Below are 22,112 nucleotides of genomic sequence, written 5' to 3'. Positions count from 1 at the left end.
CCACCCTACTCACCCACCCTACTCATCCACCCTACTCACCAGTGACCCAGAACATTACATGTATATCGTGGTTGGTGGTTTTATCAGAGGTGCCACCTTATATAAATTTAACAAACAAAATATTCTGTTCTTGATTAGACATGATCAAAATGAAATAAAATGTAATATTTCAAACAAGGAAACAGCATTTGAGCTGATACAGTTTGGATAAAAATGTGCTAATATTACTTTGGGAAAACATACATGTTACATACCATTTAGATTTAGATTTAGAAATCATGATGGACGTTATCAGATGTGTCCGTATTAATGGAAAGTAGACTTTATTCATGTCAATACTATCATGTTTTGGATTTATGACATCATGGGAAAGACTTAAGGCAGTTTAATGAAAGGATTTTGTACCATACAGTTATTTCATATTTGGCTTCCAGAATTAAAAAGACAAACATGATCTCCAACCCATACATCCGTATTCGCCACCAGGACGATCTTCAACCCGTACAGTCGTGTTCGCCACCAGGACGACCTCCAACCCATACAGCCGTGTTTGCCACCAGGACGATCTCCAACCCGTACAGTCGTGTTCGCCACCAGGACGACCTCCAACCCATACAGCCGTGTTTGCCACCAGGACGATCTCCAACCCATACAGCCATGTTTGCCACCAGGACGATCTCCAACCCATACAGCCATGTTTGCCACCAGGACGATCTCCAACCCATACAGCCGTGTTCGCCACCAGGGAGGTCTCCAACCCATGCAGCCGTGTTTGCCACCAGGGAGGTCTCCAACCCATACAGCCGTCTTTGCCACCAGGGCGGTCTCCAACCCATACAGCCGTGTTCGTCACCAGGGCGGTATCCAACCTATACAGCCGTGTTCACCACCAGGGCGATCTCCAACCCACACAACCGTGTTCGCCACCAGGACGGCCTCCAACCTATACAGCCGTGTTCACCAACAGGAAGATCTCCAACCCATACAGCCGTGTTCGCCAGCAGGGCGGTCTCCAACCCATACAACCGTGTTTGCCACCAGGACGATCTCCAACCCATACAGTCGTGTTTGCCACCAGGGCGGTCTCCAACCCACACAGCCGTGTTTGCCACCAGGACGATCTCCAACCTATACAGCCGTGTTCGCCACCAGGGAGGTCTCCAACCCATACAGCCGTGTTTGCCACCAGGGCGGTCTCCAACCCGTATAGCCGTGTTCGCCACCAGGGAGGTCTCCAACCCATTCAGTCGTGTTGGTCGCCAGGACGATCTCTAACCTATACAGCCGTGTTTGCCACCAGGACGGTCTCCAACCCATACAGTCGTCTTCACCACCAGGACGAGCTCCATCCAATACAGCCGTGTTTGCCACCAGGACGATCTCCAACCCATACATCCGTGTTTGCCACCAGGACGATCTCCAACCCATACAGCCGTGTTTGCCACCAGGACGATCTCCAACCCATACAGCCGTGTTTGCCACCAGGACGATCTCCAACCCATACAGTCTTGTTTGTCACCAGGACGATCTCCAAATCAAACAGCCGTGTTTGCCACCAGAACGATCTCCAAACCAGACTGGAAAACTCGCGCCGTTCAAACACGCGAGCTCTGCGACCATAGAGGGTTGGTGGTACTGTGATAAAAAACAGATTTATTTTAATGTCGTTTAAACTACCATTAACGTATGGTGAAAAAAATATTTTTTCCTTTCTCATCCTGCGCTATTATGAATGCAGTGTATGTGTTTTTAATCCCTTTCAGGGATCTTTAGACAAATATGATCACCATTGACAAGACGTGATATAATATCTAATCACTAAAAGGTTTTCATCTTAAAATAGTCACGCCGTGTCTACATTTCATATCCCAGGGAGATCACGTAGTAGTACGGGTCGCAAGTAACCTATGCTCGTCGTTGCCAAGATATAAAGGAGGGGTTGTGGCAGGCTTCATTATTTACTGGCGACCGTGATAGCTTGGAAACTGGTGACTGGGGTTATATCCCTTTTGAATGATAATAAAGAAAGATATACAACACATAGGGCATGTCAAGTAGTGAATAAGCGCAGGTCTTAAAATGTAAGCACAGCTGACGCTGCACATACCTGGCTGAGACGTTCATATGCGATAAGACTTAATATTTGTAATATTGGAATAGACTATTTAGACACAAAAGAACTCATGACTTGTTCTCTTGTCTTATTTTTGTTTTACCATCCAGCGGGAGAAAACCCATCTGAATTGTTGATTTTATCGTCAGTTTCTCATAAGCATATTAAGGCTTGAAAATGGGTCAACTTGTATACGAATGATTTATTATTGTGAGCTGGTCATGGTTACCTTTCCTCACAGTCATGTCTGTCTTTATAGAACACATTTATCAACATTCAGACTTCTACAATCGACATTGACAATGTTTGTAGTATTTTGTTGTAGTTAAATTACACTCAGTATCTATATCATTTAGAGGACACGAGTTTTTTTTTGTTTTTTTGGTGTGTGTGTGTGTGTGTGGGGGGGGGGGGGGGGTTAGAGGAATTGAGGATGGGTTGAAGGGGAAGTGGAGAGCCTATAGTGTTTGAAAAAGACATATGTCTCTGAAGGGGAATAAGCCGAACAACCGTTGAAAACACAACAACAAATTACTTTATTTCTTTATTGTGTAAAACCTGTAGTATCTTCCCAAGTATGTTCCAAAAGAAACGATACCCCTGAGGACGACGCCTATGATAAAGTGGTTGCAGTGTGTTCTTACAGTATGCGTGTTTCTCGCCAAAGCGGCATTCAGGGTAAAACATAGATTTTTCGTGAGAATCATTACCACTTTGATAGTCAGCACAGGATAATAAATAACAAGATAAAATAAAACGTCAACGCCAGAGAACAACCAGTCTCGATTATCCGCCGAAACCGATTCCTTTTGGCGTGAAAGGCAAAACAGCGGCGGAATTCATATGAATCGATAACTGAAAATCAGTGATGACATTAGGTGCTCGGTAGGACTATTTACAATCCTTAAACAAACGCCTGCAGCTAAGCTCAGTTCGACTTTACTGCATTTCACACCATACATAAGTATTTTTATTACACATATTATTGACACATCTTATGGCTTCATCAAAACACAAACATTGTTACAAAACCAAGGCATGTGAGTGAGTGAGCCACGCTGAAACATTAAAAACATCCCCATTTAGAAACTTACACAGAGAGAGTTAATTTCAGTGCAAATAAGCCTTTAACATTGATTATTTTTAGAATGACATTAATGATAAGCGATTATTTTCCTCGTGTGTTTCCGTAGCGTAAATAGCTTATATTTGTAATAAAAATGTAAATATAAAACATATTTGTTTTCATATGACATTAAGTACGGAAAAACCCGATAGAAAAAATAACTTATCATATAATGTCATTCTCAAAATAATCAATGTTTAAGACTTATTTTCAGTCATTGAAGTAACTTTAGTTGCGTATGAATACAATGTTTAATATATAATGCCAAATCATTTGAAGCCATGTTTATCTGCAGAAACACCCATTCGTCGGGAACCTCCTTTCTAAACCTACTTGGGAATGCCAGACTGAGTCAATAATTTAGTGCTCAAGCAGACAATGCATCGATATATGGGGCTTGTAAGCATTTCCTGCTGGGTGATCTCATTTGCATATTTATCGGATCGTGAGTTTAACGGATTGATATATCGCATCGATAGCCCTATCCAGATGAATAAATATATACACCCATAAAACCAAATTCACGTCATGATGTGATAGTTTGGCCTTATCCACAGGGAGCCATACACACTCTCCATCCCGGTTATTGTACCAGCTTGAAGACCGTAGCTCAGTACGTATGTACCAATGGTGGTTTTATTGACTAATAAATAAGTGTGTGCTGCCTCTTAAGTTGGAAAATGATTGCCGATGCTGCCTTCGTTTTGCTGGTTGTTGACCCCTTCCTGGTACTGGACATGTAGTGTTTTATTGTGTGTGTTCTGCATTAAGTAGAGGTACTGGTACAGACTAAGGTGGGCCTTGGACATCAGCTTACCAAAACAGAGATGCTACTTTCAAGTGTTTGTTGGTCCATCGTCATTTCAGTGGTCCAGGGAAAGTTGACCTTCTGTCTAATGTGTGGGTATCAATAGTCGACAAGGACACGGCGTCACTTTTGATTTCAAGGACGTTGATCCACTAGAATTTGCTCTGTAATCGTTCATAACGCTTTTAGGGACAAGGTCAGATTAAGCAAGACAGTTCCAGTTACAGTGTTGCAATTACAGAGTTCAAACAAATTTACTTCAGGCGAAGGAATTTTAGTATTTTTTAAAAGGCAATACAAACCTGATCTTCCGGTACGAGGGTCAGGACAATTATGGCGAATGAATCTGACATTTTTCAAGTGATGAAGGTAGGACTCTAGTCTTGTACAGTCAAAACTAACAGTTATAGAACAATTCTATGGTCAATACAACAGAGTCTCCCTCTCTCTCTCTCTCTCTCTCTCTCTCTCTCTCTCTCTCTCTCTCTTAAATATCGTATTCGACGTAATAAGCGCCCCCCTCCGATAAGCGCCCATTAGCTATATCAGCTAGTGAACAATCCCAATTAGCACCCCTTCCGATTGATCAATGTACACAAGACTTATTTATTCGCATATAATAGGCACTCGTGTGTTATATGCACCTTTAATTATGGGCAATTAAATTCTGGAAAAATATATCTGTTGTATATAAACATTTCAGGCTGTCAGCATAAACCATGACATTTATCCTGTAACTCTGTTTTTTTTCACCAAAATAATATTCTAAAAAGAGCTCCCTATTTCTAATTTTGAGAGCGCCCTTGGCGCTTATTACGTCGAATATGGTAATTGTCAAAAACAGTTAATATCTCATCAATAATCTATGCATAGACAGACATTAAGGTCACATGCTCCACCCACTCCTCCCATGCTCGAAAACGATCTCTGAAGTTCCACCACAATACCATATATGTTTATGAAATAAGACCAGTGTCAGTTGTAATTCTTTGGGTTTGCAGATTCTTCAACTTCACATAGAACGGGTAACTGATCAGTGTGAAATATCTTCTCTGCGGGTCTGTGGACGTTAATAGTCGAGGGATCTCTGCCAAACATATGTGATCAGGATGAACAGGACAGCAGAGCGAAGATTAGCACTTAATTTCCTTGTACGTGCAGGAAAGGATTTGTCCATACTGGATGACGATGGTAACAACTTCCTCCATATGACCTGTCTTGAAGGAGATCTAGTGATGATGGAGTATGTCCTTGCAAAGGACATCTTTGACATCAATAGTAGGGGAAAGTATGGAAGAACCTCTGTTATGATAGCAGGAATGAAAGGACGTAGACGTCCTTGTAAAGAAAGGAGGCAACGTCTCATTACTAGATGATGACAAAAACAACATCCTTCATCTGGTCTGCAGTGAAAGTGATGTTGAGATGGCGAAGTGTGTCCTCTCATGGAACATCATTGACATCGACAGCAGGGGAAAGTGCGGTATGACACCAGCGATGATGGCAGCAGTGTCAGGGTGTAGAGAACTGCTCATCCTGCTTTTGCTAGAAGGAGCTGATACATCGCTAATGGACGATCGTGGTAACACCGCGTTCCACTGGGCTTGTACAGTAGGAGATGTTGAAGTGGTCCAACACTTCCTATCGATGGGCAATGTCGACATCGATGGTCCTGGACAGGATTCATGGACACCGGTAATGATGGCTGTTAGGAAAGGACACAGAGGAGTGTTTTCTTTACTAGTGGAAAAAGGATGTGATATGACGCTTGATGCTGGTGGTGCAAGTATCCTCCATGCAGCCTGCACTGGGGGAGATGAGGAGATAGTGGAGTATGTCTTGTTACAGGACATTGTGGATATTAACAAAAGAGAAAAGACTGGGAGGACACCCGTGATGATGGCAGCCGAAAAGGGACACAGAAAAGTATTTGAAGTCCTTTTGAGTAAAGGCATCGACATGAAACCAGAGGTTGATGGCAATAGTACCATTCTTCACCTAGCCTGTGTTGGAGGAGACGTGGGGATTGTAAGCTCTATCCTTTCACTTGGCACTGTTGACATCAACGGGAAGGGAATGTATGGGAGGACGCCTGCGATGATTGCAGCCGAGTTTGGACACTGGCGAGTGTTTGACCTGCTTGTCAAAAGACAGTCTGATATTTCCATCAACGATCATTTCGGCAACAGCTGCCTTCATGTGGCCTGCCTTAGAGGCCGCGTGGAAATGGTCAATTATTTGCTCTTTCATCAACTTTGTGAGATTAAGGCAATCAATAATCAAAGTTCAACACCAGCGATGATGGCAGCTGCAGGACGACACATGTCGGTGTTTCATATTCTTACATCATATGGCATCCTAAGCAATGTATTGTTTACCCAGTGAAAATAATGTTGAGAAGTAATGGGAGATGTAGCGATATGCATGCTAAACAGTGATCAAGGGGAAGCTATATATATATATGAAATTCCAGTTTTCTCTGTTGGTGAAGAAAGTGAACAGCATCTCACTTTTAGATTTGGTTGTCTGAACGCAAGATCTGCAAGTTTAACAAATGATAACGCTCCAGCAATGTGTGATTTGACAGATAATAATAATGTTGATGTCCATGCGATCACAATATCGCAAAACACAAACTTGTCCTAGCTGGCTACTAATTCACGCTCCAAGGAAAGTTAAAACGTGGAGGTGTATATTGTGTTGTACTTTTTCAAACTATCGACTGCAAAAGTGCTACTGGGTTGAAACCTGCAGTTTCTTTCAAGTAACGTACGCTGAATTTGAATGTGTGCAATCAAAAGTTGCTTACTCAGGTTGGGTAAAGACCACCTGCAACAGGACTTGTCAGATTTGACAGATGAATTAAAGAACTCAAATGGAAAAGTTATCATTTGTGAAGATTTCAATATCCACGGTCATAATATTAATGACAACTGTTAAGGTCACTGTTGGTCTCAAAGAATCTTGTTCAGCACATTCTGTTTCCAACATAAAGTAATGGACACAAGATCGGATTTACTTATCACAAGATCGGATTGGTTGCACTTCTTGAACATTATACATGATAACTTGGCACTGTTTGGTCATGTGTGTGCAGTGGTTACAGTAAATATAACCTAACTATGAGATAAACCTGAAATAAGATGTCAGAAGTAGGAAGTAGACGGATTTCATCTTGTTCCCACAGGATGTGCACTACCGATGTTGTTTCGGGCGATCTTTTAGAATCTGTCAGTATTTACAACAAGCAGTTTGGTGGGATTCTAGACAAGCATGCTCCACCAATGAACGTGAGGTGTCCGACAGCCTCGTTGTCAGATGAGATAAGAAAGGAGAAACATCAGCGCCGTCAGTTAGAGTGAGTGAGTGAGTGAGTATGGTTTTACGCCGCTTTTAGCAATATTCCAGCAACATCACGGCAGGGGACCCCAGAAATGGGCTTCACACATTGTACCCATGTCGGGAATCGAACCCGGGTCTTCGGCGTGACGAGCGAACGTTTTAACCACTAGGCTATCCGACCGGCCCCCGTCAGTTAGAGAGACAATGATGAGAACTAACTTGACAATCCATAGACAGATGCTTTCAGTATCACGTGATATGTTAACAAACTTATCGATAAAACTAAAGCATCACATTTCAAAACAGGTATAAAAGAGAGGCTACAACACAGACAGAGATCTGCAGTGCAGAAACAGTTTGCTGTTTGGGAAGAAACAAAGGCTTCTCCCCTCACTATAAAATCTCCAACCAAATCATGTTCCTGTGCAGTCCAGACATATGCGACCCACGCTTATTGTTTAGCTAAAAACGCTGCTCCATCTTTCCTCGTCAGCTACAGTCATACATGCATCTACAGTTTAAAAGACTCACAGTATACCGACTCCGAGCCGACCATTCCTTGTTTTAGCCTCTTAATGTCGAGCTCCAGACAGGTTAACAACAAGTACCATCTTTCAACGTCTTCTGGTATGACACGGCCGGGGATCGAACCCCTGACCTTCCGCTCTCCGGGCGGACGCTCTACTTCTAAACGGCCTCCTTAAATCTGAGGAACATCGGTCGAACTGAACATGACACAGACAGTCAAGATAAAAATCCAGGCATGCTTGATCTCATGTCGGGACCCCTGTCATTCCTTTATGTATTGAGCACCTCAGCAAACCACCAACAAGTTTCATAGAGCACAAAGTTCAGCTGCAAAACTCAAGAGTGGGACAAATGAATATGACCAAACTCCAATCTGGACCAAAAGCTGGACCACTACACTCGAATGGACTCGAGACTCACATTCAAGTACAACAGTCTTTCGCACGTTCATGAAACGTCTCAAAACAGCTTTCTGCTGCAAAGCCTTTGACTGAGCGCCTTTGAGCAAATGTTTGAACAGAATTTATTAGATTTAGGTTGAAATATGATTAACACATTTTTGTCAACTCACAATTGTCTCAACTGCAACTGTTTTTTGTTTTGTTTCATTCTGATTAATTTTTTAGCCTTTAAAACTACTGCTGAGAGTTGTTTATATATGATTGTAACCATGCAACTACAGAGTTTGTTTCATTCCCATTTGAACTGTGGTTTTAATTTTATTGTAAACTGTTTTTGTATCATAATAGTCTTTTGTAATCTGTTTTGTTGTTTTGAGTTTTAAAATCAACACCGCAAATGGATAAGATGAATTAATCAATCATTGTCAACAAGAAATCTGTTCCAACAGGACAAACAATATCAATGGCATCCTTTGAACCTCGCAACCTTTACACTATCATCTCCCAATGGTTGATTCAATACTGTAAATCTGCACCATGTGCAAGTGACACACTCACATTTTTTTTCAGACCAAAACAAACAAAACATGTTAATCTACGACGACATTTTTTTTCATTTCTTCCACACATTGTCAAACCTGCCAATGTGAGTAAATAAATAATTCCTCACATCCTGTTTACTTAATCACACACTGTCACTTAGTGTCAATAGTTTAATCAGAAAGTTCACTTACCTGCCACATCTTGTCAAGCTACTTAAGTAACACTGAGTCGTCCAGACATATGCATCCCACACTCATTGTTAAGCTAAATACGCTGCTCCAACTTTCCTTGTCAACTACAACAATTCATGCATCTACAGTTTAAACAGCTCATTGACACCCACATGCCTTTTCATCCCGCTGCTTCCTAATACAAAAACGCGCTAAAGTAGCTTTCATCTTTTTAATCTTATTGATATTGACATCCATATGGGCTAACAGAATCTTGCATGAAAAAACTGTTTTGTCCGAACACTGCAGAGATGAGTTTCATGTGCAGTATTAATTAGTTTAGGTCTCAAATCGCACAACAATTCGAGTTCAAGTTAATCTTTCCACTTGAAATAAGTGAGTGAGTGAGTGACTTTGGTTTAACGCCGCTTTTAACAGTATTCCAGTTATATCGCGGCGTGTCAGTTTAAAGTGGGAGGAAAGCCCCAAGTGATGCAGGTCTCAGACGTTTACCACTTCGGTGAAACCCACGAGCACGGGTATGGTGCTGACAAACCTACGAACCCACAATCATAGGTTTCTGGCGTGCCCAAGGGACACAGCTCTGCACAGCGAATCGCGGCGCCTCAGACGACTGGGCCACCATTGCCCCCCACTTGAAATAAGAAGTTGGCAAATCAATCATGTTTCTTGAAGTAACCTTCAACATCTCTGAATCAGGCAACATAGCAGTTCTCAAATTCACCAAGATGGCTCACTGTCAGGGATATTTGAGAAAATGAGGTTATCCCTCATGTATGACATTTCAAATCAATCAACTTCTTTGACCATAATGGTTAACCATAATAATCTGATTCTGAAGTAATTTATGTCATATTGAGTGTTTATTTTCCCCGAATACACAATGCCATTTAGAAAGTGGTCAAATGGAACAAATGTTATATTTGGGATAACCCGGACGGGACTCAACCCAAAAAAGTACGAGAATCTGTACTTTACTTAGAAAGTGTTATCCCAAATATAATATTTATTACGTTTATTTTCTCACTTCAAAATGCATCAGAAATGTAGTGCATTTGAGTCCTGGCCATAGAAATCTGATCTCTGACACACCCTTTTCAATCACGTCAGCTAAGAGTTTCAGTGATAACTTTGAAACACTTTTTTCATATAAAATAGATAAACTGTCAACTAGGAAACCAAGTGTAAAGTCAATAAAAAAGTCAACATAAGCTGTAGAAAACGCTGTAGTGTCGTCAACCAACTGCCTGGCTCTCTATGCAAAGCTCATGGAATCACTTATGTCGCGCAAAAGATAATTGAATAACCTTCCTAGCTGTGGATGTTAAAGCAAAGTCTCTAAAGTCAATAAGTTCAGTAGAATTTACCTTTTTTGGAACAGAAATATTTAGAGATTTTCAAAAAAATCAACCTACTTGTATTGTCAGTCAAGATTTAAAGAGGTCGTATCACAACGTCGTGTAGATATATATATACAATATTTTTGTCTATCCCTTGTGATGAGAGAATCACAGCCAATAATGTTCTTCTTCATTGTGTTGATTTTTTCATCTCAAAGGGAAACGAACTTCTAAGTGCCTTTATTCAAAGACCCCTTTCTCTCATTTAATATTGTGTTTTAAGAAATGGGATTGTTTCATTAACTGAGAATAAATAAATAAGAAGAAATAGCAACAGCTGAGATTCTTAGTGGCTGTCAATGTAGGATTATATCAACCTCTATTTTAATCGCAGAATACTTATTTGTTTTAATCTCTGGCCAATAGCCAATCATCAAAGGAAAGGTGTAAACATTGTTGCGGAACTGTGAGGGTAGCAGAGGTACCGTAAGTCACCATAGCGTGGTGACCTCACTTTAGTTGCTGGCGTTCAGTAGACCCATTTCTATATTGTATCGTCGTCTAATAGTCATATATTTTTTCCAACTAGTCTAACCAGTTATCATAGCGTTCTTCAATGACAGGATATATTTTATATTACCGAATATAAAGAGTTGTCCAAATGCGTGGGTTCGAATCCCAGTTCGACCTGATTATGTTTCTAGGTTTGTTAGCACCATGCCCGTGTTCGTGGGTTTTCACCAAAGTGGTAAACGTCTGAGACCTGTGTCACTTGGAGTTTTCGTGACATACTAACTATACGGTGCAAAGCCGAGTTAAAACAAAGTCACTCACTGACCCATCTAAACTGAACATGCGCGTATGTAATCTACAATTTCGTGCTACATTTTCGATTAGAATGTTGTACTCATTTAGGTCACCGTGACTGATTTTGCTTGAAGATTATTGTTGACATTGATAAACGTTGTGTTATTGTGGACATACTTTGTTTTCTCGCACGAAAGGAAAGCTCGGCATTATGTAAATATTGTCATGTTATAACGATGGCCGTATTCATGTTGCAAAGACCCGTGAAGATTCCGGGATAGAATAGGTCTTCAGTAACCCATGCTAAAAGGTGACTATGCTTGTCGTAAAAGGAGACTAACGGGATCGGGTGGTCAGGCTCGATGACTTGGTTGATGCATGTCATCGATCCTAATTGCGTGGATCAATGCTCATGATATTAATCACTGGATTGTCTGGTCCAGACTCGATTATTTACAGACCGCCGTCATATAGCTGGAATATTGCTGAGTGCGGCGTTAAACAACAAACCAACCAACCAACCAATTATGTTGCTAAATCAAGAGTAACCATACGTAAATCTTGTTTTTTCCACAGCATTTTTCGAATTACAGTTACAAATAGTACTGAAGTACATCGTGATCAATACTGATAATCTTTATCACGTTATGTAACATCATTACCATGTGTGGTAGACACTTGACAAGACTCCACTTTGAATGGAACAGTCATCACAGTTCACTGCAAGAGTGTGTTTTTTCTGGAATGAACATATCTGAACAAAACAAGATGAGACTTCATTTCTTTGTGTACACTATCTGAGCTCCTTATACATTCGAAATTGTACAATATGATTCTCAACCCAGGAACGGAACCCCAGATTCTGCCTGACTGTGTTATCTGGTTCCTTAGCACTATACACTGCTCGTTGGTTCAACAAAATTGGAAAGCGTCTAGAAACTACACCTCGACGCCCTTTTCCCCAAGGCAGTAATCTTGATTGTGATTGATAGGTTAACCGGTAAAAACATTTGTAAATATCACGTGATCATGCAATAACGTCCATCAGTTAATGATAATACGACGTTATTTTTTTGCTACCAGCGGTGTCAATGTGTGATATATCAATATTAGTTGTCAGTTCTGTGTCAAATACTAGCTACAAGTTCTGGTATTCGTCATTGCTTCAAATTTAAAGAAAATCTTTCTTAGATCAATAATGTTAATTTATATCGTTTCCTCGATCTGAGTTCCAGTCGACGTTAAGACACACCTATTGATGTCACTCTGCTGCTTATATATGCTGAATCTCATATCGTAATTGGTTGGGAACTCAACCATGATCGTTTAGCGTCTCTTGTTTTGACGGTAGGTCATCACTGGAAATTACACTGATTTGATATCATGTTAATTCCGTGATCCAGTTTGTCACTCCATTTGCCTAATCTTACACAAAAGTCGTAAAAAGTATCAAAACGTGTATTCATTTTAATATTCAATTTGTACGTTTGTGGATAGTTTTCGAGTTATTATCATTTCTGAACGGTGAAAAGGGACCCCTGATGTGTATTAACCTTTTGGAATATTTTTCGATGAGTAACAGATAGAGAACCAGGATGAGAAGTTTAACACTTTATCGCTTATTCCATACCACAGACTAAACTAAATGATTGTAGACTGATTTAACAGAAGGTGAGCTGTGATCTGTCTGGCTTCTATAAATACTGCATGGTCACATCACAAAGAATATTGCTCTCGCAAATTAAATTTGGGTATGGCTTGGTGAAAATAGACATCCCTTGTCCCTGCATATATACCAATTATAGTGTTTTTCCATGTGATAACCCGTCAATAATCAAATAAGTCAAGTATGTAATGTCACATCGATAAATCACGAAGCTAACGACGTGTTACGAAACAGTGACTGTAGGTCACGTATCAAGATAAATCAACTGATGTCTACTTCCTTCAGAGACGGCAACGGCATGGATGTCGTAATACAACACATACGCAAGAAAGTAAAACATACTCAAGATAAAAGTGCGTTTATTCAATGTTCCATTCTAACGGCGATACATTGGCGACAGCCCTCAGCTTGCGATTCGGCACGGGTGGCCCAGTCGTCTGAGGCGCCGCGATTCGCTGTGCATAGCTGCGTCCCTTTGGCACACCAGAAACCTATGATTGTGGGTTCGAATCCTGGTTCGCCCCGATTATGTTTCTAGGTTTGTCAGCACCATACCCGTGCTCGTGGGTTTCACCTAAGTGGTAAACGTCTGAGAGCTGCATCCCTTGGGGCTTTCCTCCCACATTCAGCTGACACGCCGCGATATAACTGGAATACTGTTAAAAGCGGCGTTAAACCCAACTCACTCACTCATGGAGTGATAGCTTCTGTGGAAAAAAGGACAATGAATGATCGAAGGTAATGGTTTTGAAACTAGCCCGTGAATTTGATGTTTCTGAAGGTAGCATTGAAATCATCATTCACACAAGAGACGTGGCATCAAACATGACGTCGTTGTATCCGTACAGACCGTCCATTCGACCTGTGTCTATATTCACAAGGCCGCGACTCGCCAGACAGATACCTTCTGTACGACGTTAGGATTCCTACAGTTTAAGTTATGTAATCCTATCTTTGTTTCAGTTTGAAACTATTTCAGTTGTATCACGGTGACAGAACACATTTATCAAGTCCGTCTGCGTTGAACACATACTTCCCTGAAGTTAACGTCTATATTACGAACGAGTAGCAAACACGACAGAACAACATAAATACATCGGTAGATGTATCAAAGCCTTGATCACAGTCTCAACTGTATGCGTCACGCCAAGGCCATTATTTGTTAATACATCAACATTTTTATCTGAAGTCCTCTTTTGTCCACCTTATACAACTTCAAATTGCATTACAACATAGAGAATGCACTCATACATGTACATTATTCGACGACATATGTCACTTTGGAGAAGTAAACGAAAACCCAATTCTTTAATATGACGATAGTTAACTGCAATCTCAACTATAGTAACATGAAAAACTCGAGTGTTCTTCAATGTATTTTGAGTAGAATGTTTTGGAAATAAAAGCTATTTTAGCAGTACAGATGGATTCATTTTGGGGTGGGTAGATTGTGGTTACTAAAAAGGTTCAGGGTCTATCGTAGTATAATTTCATTGTCAGCTTCCTGTATTAGAGAAATACAATTAGTCACACAGCAAAAACACATTTATGAATACATAGATTTTGTTAACCTCTGCGGGGGATACGGACCTGCTACCTCTTGATTTGTAGTCCTTCACGCTTCCACCTGTGCTACCGACTATTGTCGTCACAAGTGTCAAATTTCCTAGTCAACATTAACCGATTTTGGTTAAGTTGTACATTATTATGTTAATATTTGTCCGTTGCCCGTTGGCAGTCCTGGTGGTATATGTGATATGCAAGTGCCTGTGAATCTGATTTCCACATCTAATGTCAATATATACTAGTATTGTGTCTTATCCATATTTGACTTATTGCCTAATGATATGTACTTTATTTAAAACAGGTGTAAACATGTTTAAATTCGATACATATTTTGACTTTAAACATGTTTAGATTTGGGGGATGTTGTGTTCAGGTGGTGTTTTGGGCTTTGTGTTTTCCGTTTATGATTTAAGCACATTCCTAATCATGTTTTGATTTTTTACTTTGTATATGTTAGCCTCACTGCTGTCAATAAGAATATAAAGAAATCATGACCAATGTCATCAGGTAAAACTGATCGGTCAATGATTGTTCCACTCTTGCAGGTGTTTTATGGCAGACAGGTGGAGGACATTTCCAAATTGACGCATCATTGACAAAAATAATGTCCGATGCAATTCACTATTTTGACTTGTACGATTTGTTCAGGTGATTGTGTAGGTGAACAATTGGCTTGTACGACTCCAACTATACGAAATAAAGCCACAAAACGCTTTCTATATCCAATACAAATCTCTGCATAAAGCAGAGTTGATTGTACGATTTCGACTAAATCACGAGCATGTGTTTTTTGAATCACTATCAAATAGTCATGACACCAGACTTTCGCGAAATGGTGAGCGTATCCTGCCCCACCCGTGGCACCCGTAACAAACACATTCAAAGGCAAGTCAATTGTTCACCTGAAAAAAAAACGTATCTCAAAAATTGTGAAATGTAAACACGAAAGGCTGTAGCTGCTGGAATATTGCTCGACAAGAAGGGAAAGTTGACTATTGGAAAGTTGAAGTCACCCCTCTTGTGCTTTTGAATCCCTTTTCTGGTGTCCCCCGCCGTGATATGGCTGGAATATTGCTAAAAGTGGCGTAAAACCCGACTCACTAACTCGGACCCCAATGGTGTTGGTAATGCTGTACATAGAGGATATCTAGAATATATAACTAATACATATAGCTCGGGATTCCAGGAATATTGCTGACTGCATCATCAAACTATAAACTAAACAACAAACACAGAAACGTTTGTTATTTGCTTTCGTCTACAGTTTGATTCCTTCTGTTGTCTTCACTTGTGATGAAAACATCACAACAAAGTCCCGGGTTCGAGTCCCACACGGGTATAATGTAAGAAGCCTCTTCTTGGTCCCGTGCGTGCAATACTGCCAAAAGTTTAAACCTATACTACCTCACTTACTCTGTAACTGTAGAATAATCATACTTCAAACCTACAATGTAATTATTATGCATATGTGCATATTATTCAAACGATGCACCCTTAAACAAACTCAAAATCAGTAAAGTAAACTAAAGACCACAAGCTAAATGTGTTTTGAACCCAGTCATCTGGTGTACGACTGTTCAATATATCATAATCAAGCAAAAATGCCATGTATACATGATACGTACATGCAACACTATTGTTTTCTTGTAACAACGACCCCGTTAGGACCAGAGGTAGAATGTGTCCTCTGCACCGCGTTGCGGGTTGTAAGAGTGACCCCGTTGAGATTCAGAATCAGAATCAGAATCAGTTTATTCTAAAAAAACACAAAAGGTGGTATACAAGAGCATATTACAATAAATAATTATGTATATGTACTAACCTAGCATTTTTAATACTAATGGACATTTTTACAATAAACCTCGATAAATTCTTTAGATCATGTGTGTTTGTTGTTGCTACGAGTTTTACAAATTTTATAATATTTTGCCATTCAGTATAATATGATGACAGAAATGTTTGCCTCTCTCTTTTTAAAAAATTACATCTGAATAAGTGGTGAAATTCATCAGCAATAGAAGGAGAATTACATTATTTACAGGTTCTATTTTCCTTTGGAATATTTTTCCATCGGCCAGTCTCATGGTAAATTATGATTACAGGTTCAAAATCGTAGTATTGGATTTTTGCTATTCGTTTTTGCAATAGAAGATATTTATCGAGAACCGGAGTGTCCTTTAAATGTTTATAATAGAATCCCTTAAAACTAGAATTAACGTCACTTCTCCATTTCTGAAAAAAATAATCTTGAAGTATTTGCTCTTCTTCTGACACTAGCCACTTTGTTGTGCAAATTGACGGATTGTTAAATACATAAGATAATCCAATACTGTCTAATATATCCATAACACATCTAACCCAGGGATTTAATGATGCAATAGTCTTATTCCTATTAATTGACAAATATTGATATAACAGCTGTGAAAGTTTATACACACCAGTTTGATATGTTAATTTGTGCCAGAAAGATATCATTCGTTTACAAATTATTATTCTTAACGGCAGCCTACGTAATTCGCCATATATCATATAAAGAGGAGTTGTATTTCTTAATCCTGTGATAAGTCTGAGGAATTTGAGGTGTATTCTTTCTATAATATCTAAATTTTCAAAGCCCCAGATTTCGGGACTATAAGTTAATATTGGTAATACCATCGTATCAAAAGCTGATAATACACAGTCCAAAGGTAAATTTAAATTTCTTTATTTTTTTATCAGACAAAAAATTGCTTTCAATGCATTTAGGGACTTAAGACTTGATACTAGTTTTCTATTCCTGTGAAGTACAATTCCTAAATACGTATCGACGTGTCGACGATATCTAGGGTTTTATCAGAATAGTGAAATTTATGTTTCGAATATTTCGATAGGCCACCACCGAAAATCACAATTTTTGTTTTATTTATATTTACATGTAATTTCCACTCTTCACAATATTCATTAGAAGTGTCTAAAGCTTTCTGTAAACATCCTGTTGATTCATCAAATAATACAGCATCATCTGCATACAATAAAATTATGAATTGGATCCATACAACTAAGTCTTTATCTTCATCGTAGTTGAGATTAACTCCTCCACACCCAGATTAGAACAGACCCCTAGCTACCTATGCTGGTGGTGAAAGGTTGCCTTAACGGATTTGGTGGTGAGGCTGGTTGCCTTGGTTGAAGGCGTGTCAACTTACGGCATAGACCATTGCTCAAAATATCAATCACTGTATTGTCTGGCCCAGTATCTATTATTTATAAGCCGCCATATGGTTGAGTTACACAGCATGCACACATACACCTGCTACAACAGTGTTATACATTGAAATATGGGCTTCGTCCCGAACACACAGACAATGTGATTCTGATTGTCAGAAGCAAGGTAGGGCAATGCATTTGGACTTGCTTATTTATAGGTGTTGCGGGGTTGCAGCATGATACATTCATTGCCTTTCATGTTCACACATGCTTTACACGTTAAACTCCCAGGATTAAGTGACGTGTCCCCAGTACCATTGAGGGTCATTTGTACACGAGAATGATTAAATGCCACACTAGAGTTACGAGATTGATCAAACACGATACCAATAAAGCTTTGTCGAAACTTTTGACCCGTGATGAAGTACAGGTAAAAATTGACAGCGTGGGTGGCATCACACAAGAAAAACGTCAACTGGTCAAGCAGCTGTTTCCTGGCGTAATTAAGAGACAATCGCCCAGGTATCCACGAGGAATGCACCAAGATGAAGATGGTCCTTGGTAAAGTGAGAATGAGAAACACCACAGCTACAGTTAGAAGCATGACGGTAATTTGCCTTTCGTATCGATTTAGATGAATACTCCTTTCACGTTCAGTCTCAGAGTAAAGGCGGCTTCTCCTCTGTCCGGACTTTCTAACCCTCAATGTGATCAATAGGTTACAGACAATTAGAATGACTGATGGAACGAACGAATAGAACGAGGCGTTAATCCAATACCATATCCTTTTATAAAAGAAATTGTACTTCTCCGCAATCCCGCATTGCATGCCATCATGAGACAGGGTGGTCCAGAAAGTGTGGGAGTATATCCCTGTTATAACCACACCGAGAATAATCATACTTAGACGAGCACGATTCAAGTTCCAGATAACGGTCACTCTTAATGGGATTGTAACTGCCATAAACCGTTCAATTGCCATAAACACGAGTATCCAATTGGAGTAAGTCACAAGGCAAAGATAAAGAAAATTCATTATTCTACAACCGGTGCTTCCTATAGCAACTTCGTGATACGTCAGCTGATGGTAAAGAAGCTTCTGAAGAATTGCCAGATTGTCTATGATAGCTAGGAGAGCAACATAGAATTTCGAGGTAGTCATTGGCTTCATCTTGCTGAGGGTGACAGTGCTGGCAATGTTCCCCGGGAACCCAAATGCAAAGATGATCCACAGATAATAATTGTTTATATACACCCCTGCTGCATATAATCTCTCATACTCATCTGCATCCTCCTCGTTAAAGTCATACTTGTCCAACAGATCAGATATATTATACGGAAATGTCCAATTGAGAGTCTCCATGTCGTATAGCAGATCCATTACGTCATTCAATAATCACAAAATGGAATTAAAAAGGTCCAGAGGTTTGAAAGGATGCGACATACGGAACGTACACGTATAGCGATGTCGCCACGGTGACACCAAATGATCCATTATCCATGATTTAGTTAAGGAAATGCTGTCTACGTCAATGCTTATTTTCTTGATGCATCTGAAGGATCAATGTTATAGCCAGGCTTGATTAATCATGCTGACGGTAACAGATTGTGTATGAAACCTATTTCAATATAGTCATATACACTTTCAGCTTAAGCTTATCAACAGGAGATGACTATTAAAAATGTCACCTTTCGTATTTCAACGCCAACATCAGCGGTGTTCGTCATCAGCGCTCTGACATTCAACCAGAAGCAAACCCTGCTGTAACTGGTATTAAAAGTATTTAACCGTTGACCACAAGAACGCTATGCCGTACCAAACGGGTCTTTGGTGTCACAACAGACCAATGGGCTAGAGTTCTACTGTCTCCAGCTTGGACGACGGGGTCGATTATGTCCTCTTCCACAGCTGATAGGTTCATCCCGTTCCATCCTCTCAGTCGAACTGAACATAGCGTGTAACAAGGGACCACTGTCACTGTGTTGATGAGATGTGTCAACCTGCAATTGTAAACGGGAACGATTAGCATCAGTTGTTGCATATATTTGGCAATAACAACATGTACAAATAACCCATTGTAAGAAGTGTGACTGAATGGTTTACCTGGTCTAGATTCTATTATTTACAGACCGCTGTCCTATAGCTGGAATATTGCTGAGTGCGGCTTTTAACAACGAACAAGCAAACATACTTACGACATCCTTGATTACGTATCAACGTAATTTAAAGTAGGTTGTTTCTTTAAGCACCAAACGGATTTGATTATTCCTGCTAACTTGGATCCACCCATAAACATAAGCTTAATGTGGGAGGAAAGCCTGAAGTGATGCAGGTCTTAGACGTGTACCACTGTGGTGAAATCCACGTTCACGGGCATGGCGCTGACAAATCTAGAAACATAATCGGGGCGAACAGGGATTCGAACCCACAATCAAAGCTTTCATGAGTATGTTGGTTCGACATAGTTATGACAATCCGCAATATCCAAGTTACACTACAGCGGTATGTAATCGAGTCTAGGTCAAACAAACCAGTGCAAAACAAATAGTGGTCGATAGCATGTGCAACGACTACCGCCGTCAAAATACGACAAACAATCGGACATGTCGAGCATTCTAACCATTCGACTCTTAGTCAGGCCTTATACAACAAGCATGGGGTAACTGTTTCTTCCTCAGTACCCTAACATGGGCCAGGTCATACATTTTAACCACGCCTTTAAATAATCGAATCTAGACCAGACAGTCCAGTGATTTACATCATGAGCATCGATCTACGCAACTGGGATACAATGACATGCGACAACCAAGTCAACGAGCCTGACCACCCGATACCGTTAGTCGCCACGTGTGGGTTGCTGAAGACCAATTCTAACCCTGGTTGTCACGGGGTATTTGTGCCAGAGAGGGAGGATGCTCTCAACTGCGAGCTCCTGCTACAGCGCCTTCTCATGAAACAGTAAGTGCAACAAATACCTGATATCATTGTGTTGATACGTCGCAACACATAGTCTGTTTACCAGAGGGGGCGGTGGGGTAGACTGGTGGTTAAAGCTATATGACTGCGATCTGTAAAAAAAAATCGAATCTGGACCAGACAATCCAGTGATTGACATCACTCGTATCGATCCACGCCATTGGTTTGGTTGGTTGGTTTGTTGTTTTACGCCGCACTCAGCAATATTCCAGCTATATGACGACGTTCTGTAAATTATTGAGTCTGGACCGGACAATCCAGTGATTGACATCGTGCGTATCGATCCACGCAATTAGGATACGATGACATGCATCAACCAAGTCAGCGAGCCTGACCACCCGATCCCGTTAGTCGCAAGCATGGTCGCCATTTACGGCAAGAATGGGAAGACCTAAATATGAAGGGCACAATATGATTTGATTTGATCTTATTGTACATCCACAGATCTCGTAAGGAAATTGTAACAATATTGACATGTTCTATTATGATTTACCAGGTGATCGCGAAAAGTGAGCGCATCCTGACCTATCAGTGTCACCCATGCGAACCACATGCAAATTCAAACAAATAAAGAGTTCACCTGAAAAACGCGGAAACATATGGTACAAGTCAAAGTAGGGTGATATATCACTTTGATCACTGATGCAGCAAATTTGGAAATGGGGAAAGTTGAAATGTCCACATCAGTAGCCTATCTCGAAAATATGTTGATACACCATACCTTTAAACATTGTACAAAAGCTCCACACATGAACCGTTCCCTTTCCTGAGAACTGAGAGATGGATGCCTCCAGGAAGAACATTGGGAAAGCAGTGATGATGAGAAACAGCACATATGGGATGAGGAAGGCTCCTGTAATGAAGGAATGGTGTGTGTGATTTGGGACTTAACAACACATTGTAAGAGCACTGCGGACATTTCATGTCAAACATATGATCACAACTCTCGTGAGACCCAGGTCCTGCATGTCATTATAAGGTCTTAATTGTGGCCTTAAGTTATAGACACATCATGATAAAATTAATGTGTCAACATTATCACGTTTTATGGTAAACAGGAAATATGATCTTGCCTTAATCTTTAAAAATTTACATAAATACCCGACCTGCACTGCCTTAGGTACGTTTGCATTGATGCTGGCCAAGATGTCTTGGAATAAATTGGCAGCTCCTTCCCACAACTACGACAGCCGTTTCAAATACATCACCATCGAATAACCATTTCCTGTTTGCTCCATTTCAGCCATCAAACATGACAGTATCACGTCCTTCAGCCCGGCAGCTGATGAGTGAGTGAGTGAGTTGGGTTTAACGCCGCTTTTAACAGTATTCCAGTTATATCACGGCGTGTCATCTTAATGTGTGAGGAAAGCCCCAAGTGATGCAGGTCTCAGACGTTTACAACTTCGGTGAAACCCACGAGCACGGGTATGGTGCTGACAAACCTAGAAACATAATCGGGGCGAACCGGGATTCGAACCCACGATCAAAGGTTTCTGGCGTGCCCAAGGGACGCAA

The 22,112-nt window shown here is 40.4% G+C and overlaps 2 protein-coding genes across 2 annotated transcripts; one reads left to right on the top strand and one right to left on the bottom strand.

Moving 5' to 3' along the window:
- Nucleotides 1-5,472: 5,472 nt before the first annotated feature.
- On the top strand, nucleotides 5,473-6,432 carry LOC124135114 (serine/threonine-protein phosphatase 6 regulatory ankyrin repeat subunit C-like). The gene has a single exon (XM_046500314.2). The coding sequence runs from the start codon at nucleotides 5,473-5,475 to the stop codon at nucleotides 6,430-6,432; it is 960 nt and encodes a 319-aa protein (XP_046356270.2).
- Nucleotides 6,433-17,768: 11,336 nt separating this feature from the next.
- On the bottom strand, nucleotides 17,769-19,232 carry LOC124135115 (FMRFamide receptor-like). The gene has a single exon (XM_048391828.1). The coding sequence runs from the start codon at nucleotides 18,996-18,998 to the stop codon at nucleotides 17,826-17,828; it is 1,173 nt and encodes a 390-aa protein (XP_048247785.1). The 5' UTR covers nucleotides 18,999-19,232; the 3' UTR covers nucleotides 17,769-17,825.
- Between the last annotated feature and the right edge of the window lie 2,880 nt (nucleotides 19,233-22,112).

The sequence above is a fragment of the Haliotis rufescens genome, unplaced genomic scaffold, assembly GCF_023055435.1.
Source record: "Haliotis rufescens isolate VD_foot unplaced genomic scaffold, xgHalRufe1.0.p SCAF_10, whole genome shotgun sequence".
NCBI classification, from domain to species: Eukaryota; Metazoa; Mollusca; class Gastropoda; order Lepetellida; family Haliotidae; genus Haliotis; species Haliotis rufescens.
The sequence above is the reverse complement of the archived record's forward strand: the minus strand, read 5'-3'. Positions and strand labels throughout refer to the sequence as shown.

Bases quoted from the DNA above. Each gene is read 5' to 3' on its own strand.
- LOC124135114 (XM_046500314.2), top strand. From the start codon at position 5,473: ATGGCGAAGTGTGTCCTCTCATGGAACATCATTGACATCGACAGCAGG.
- LOC124135115 (XM_048391828.1), bottom strand. From the start codon at position 18,998: ATGGATCTGCTATACGACATGGAGACTCTCAATTGGACATTTCCGTAT.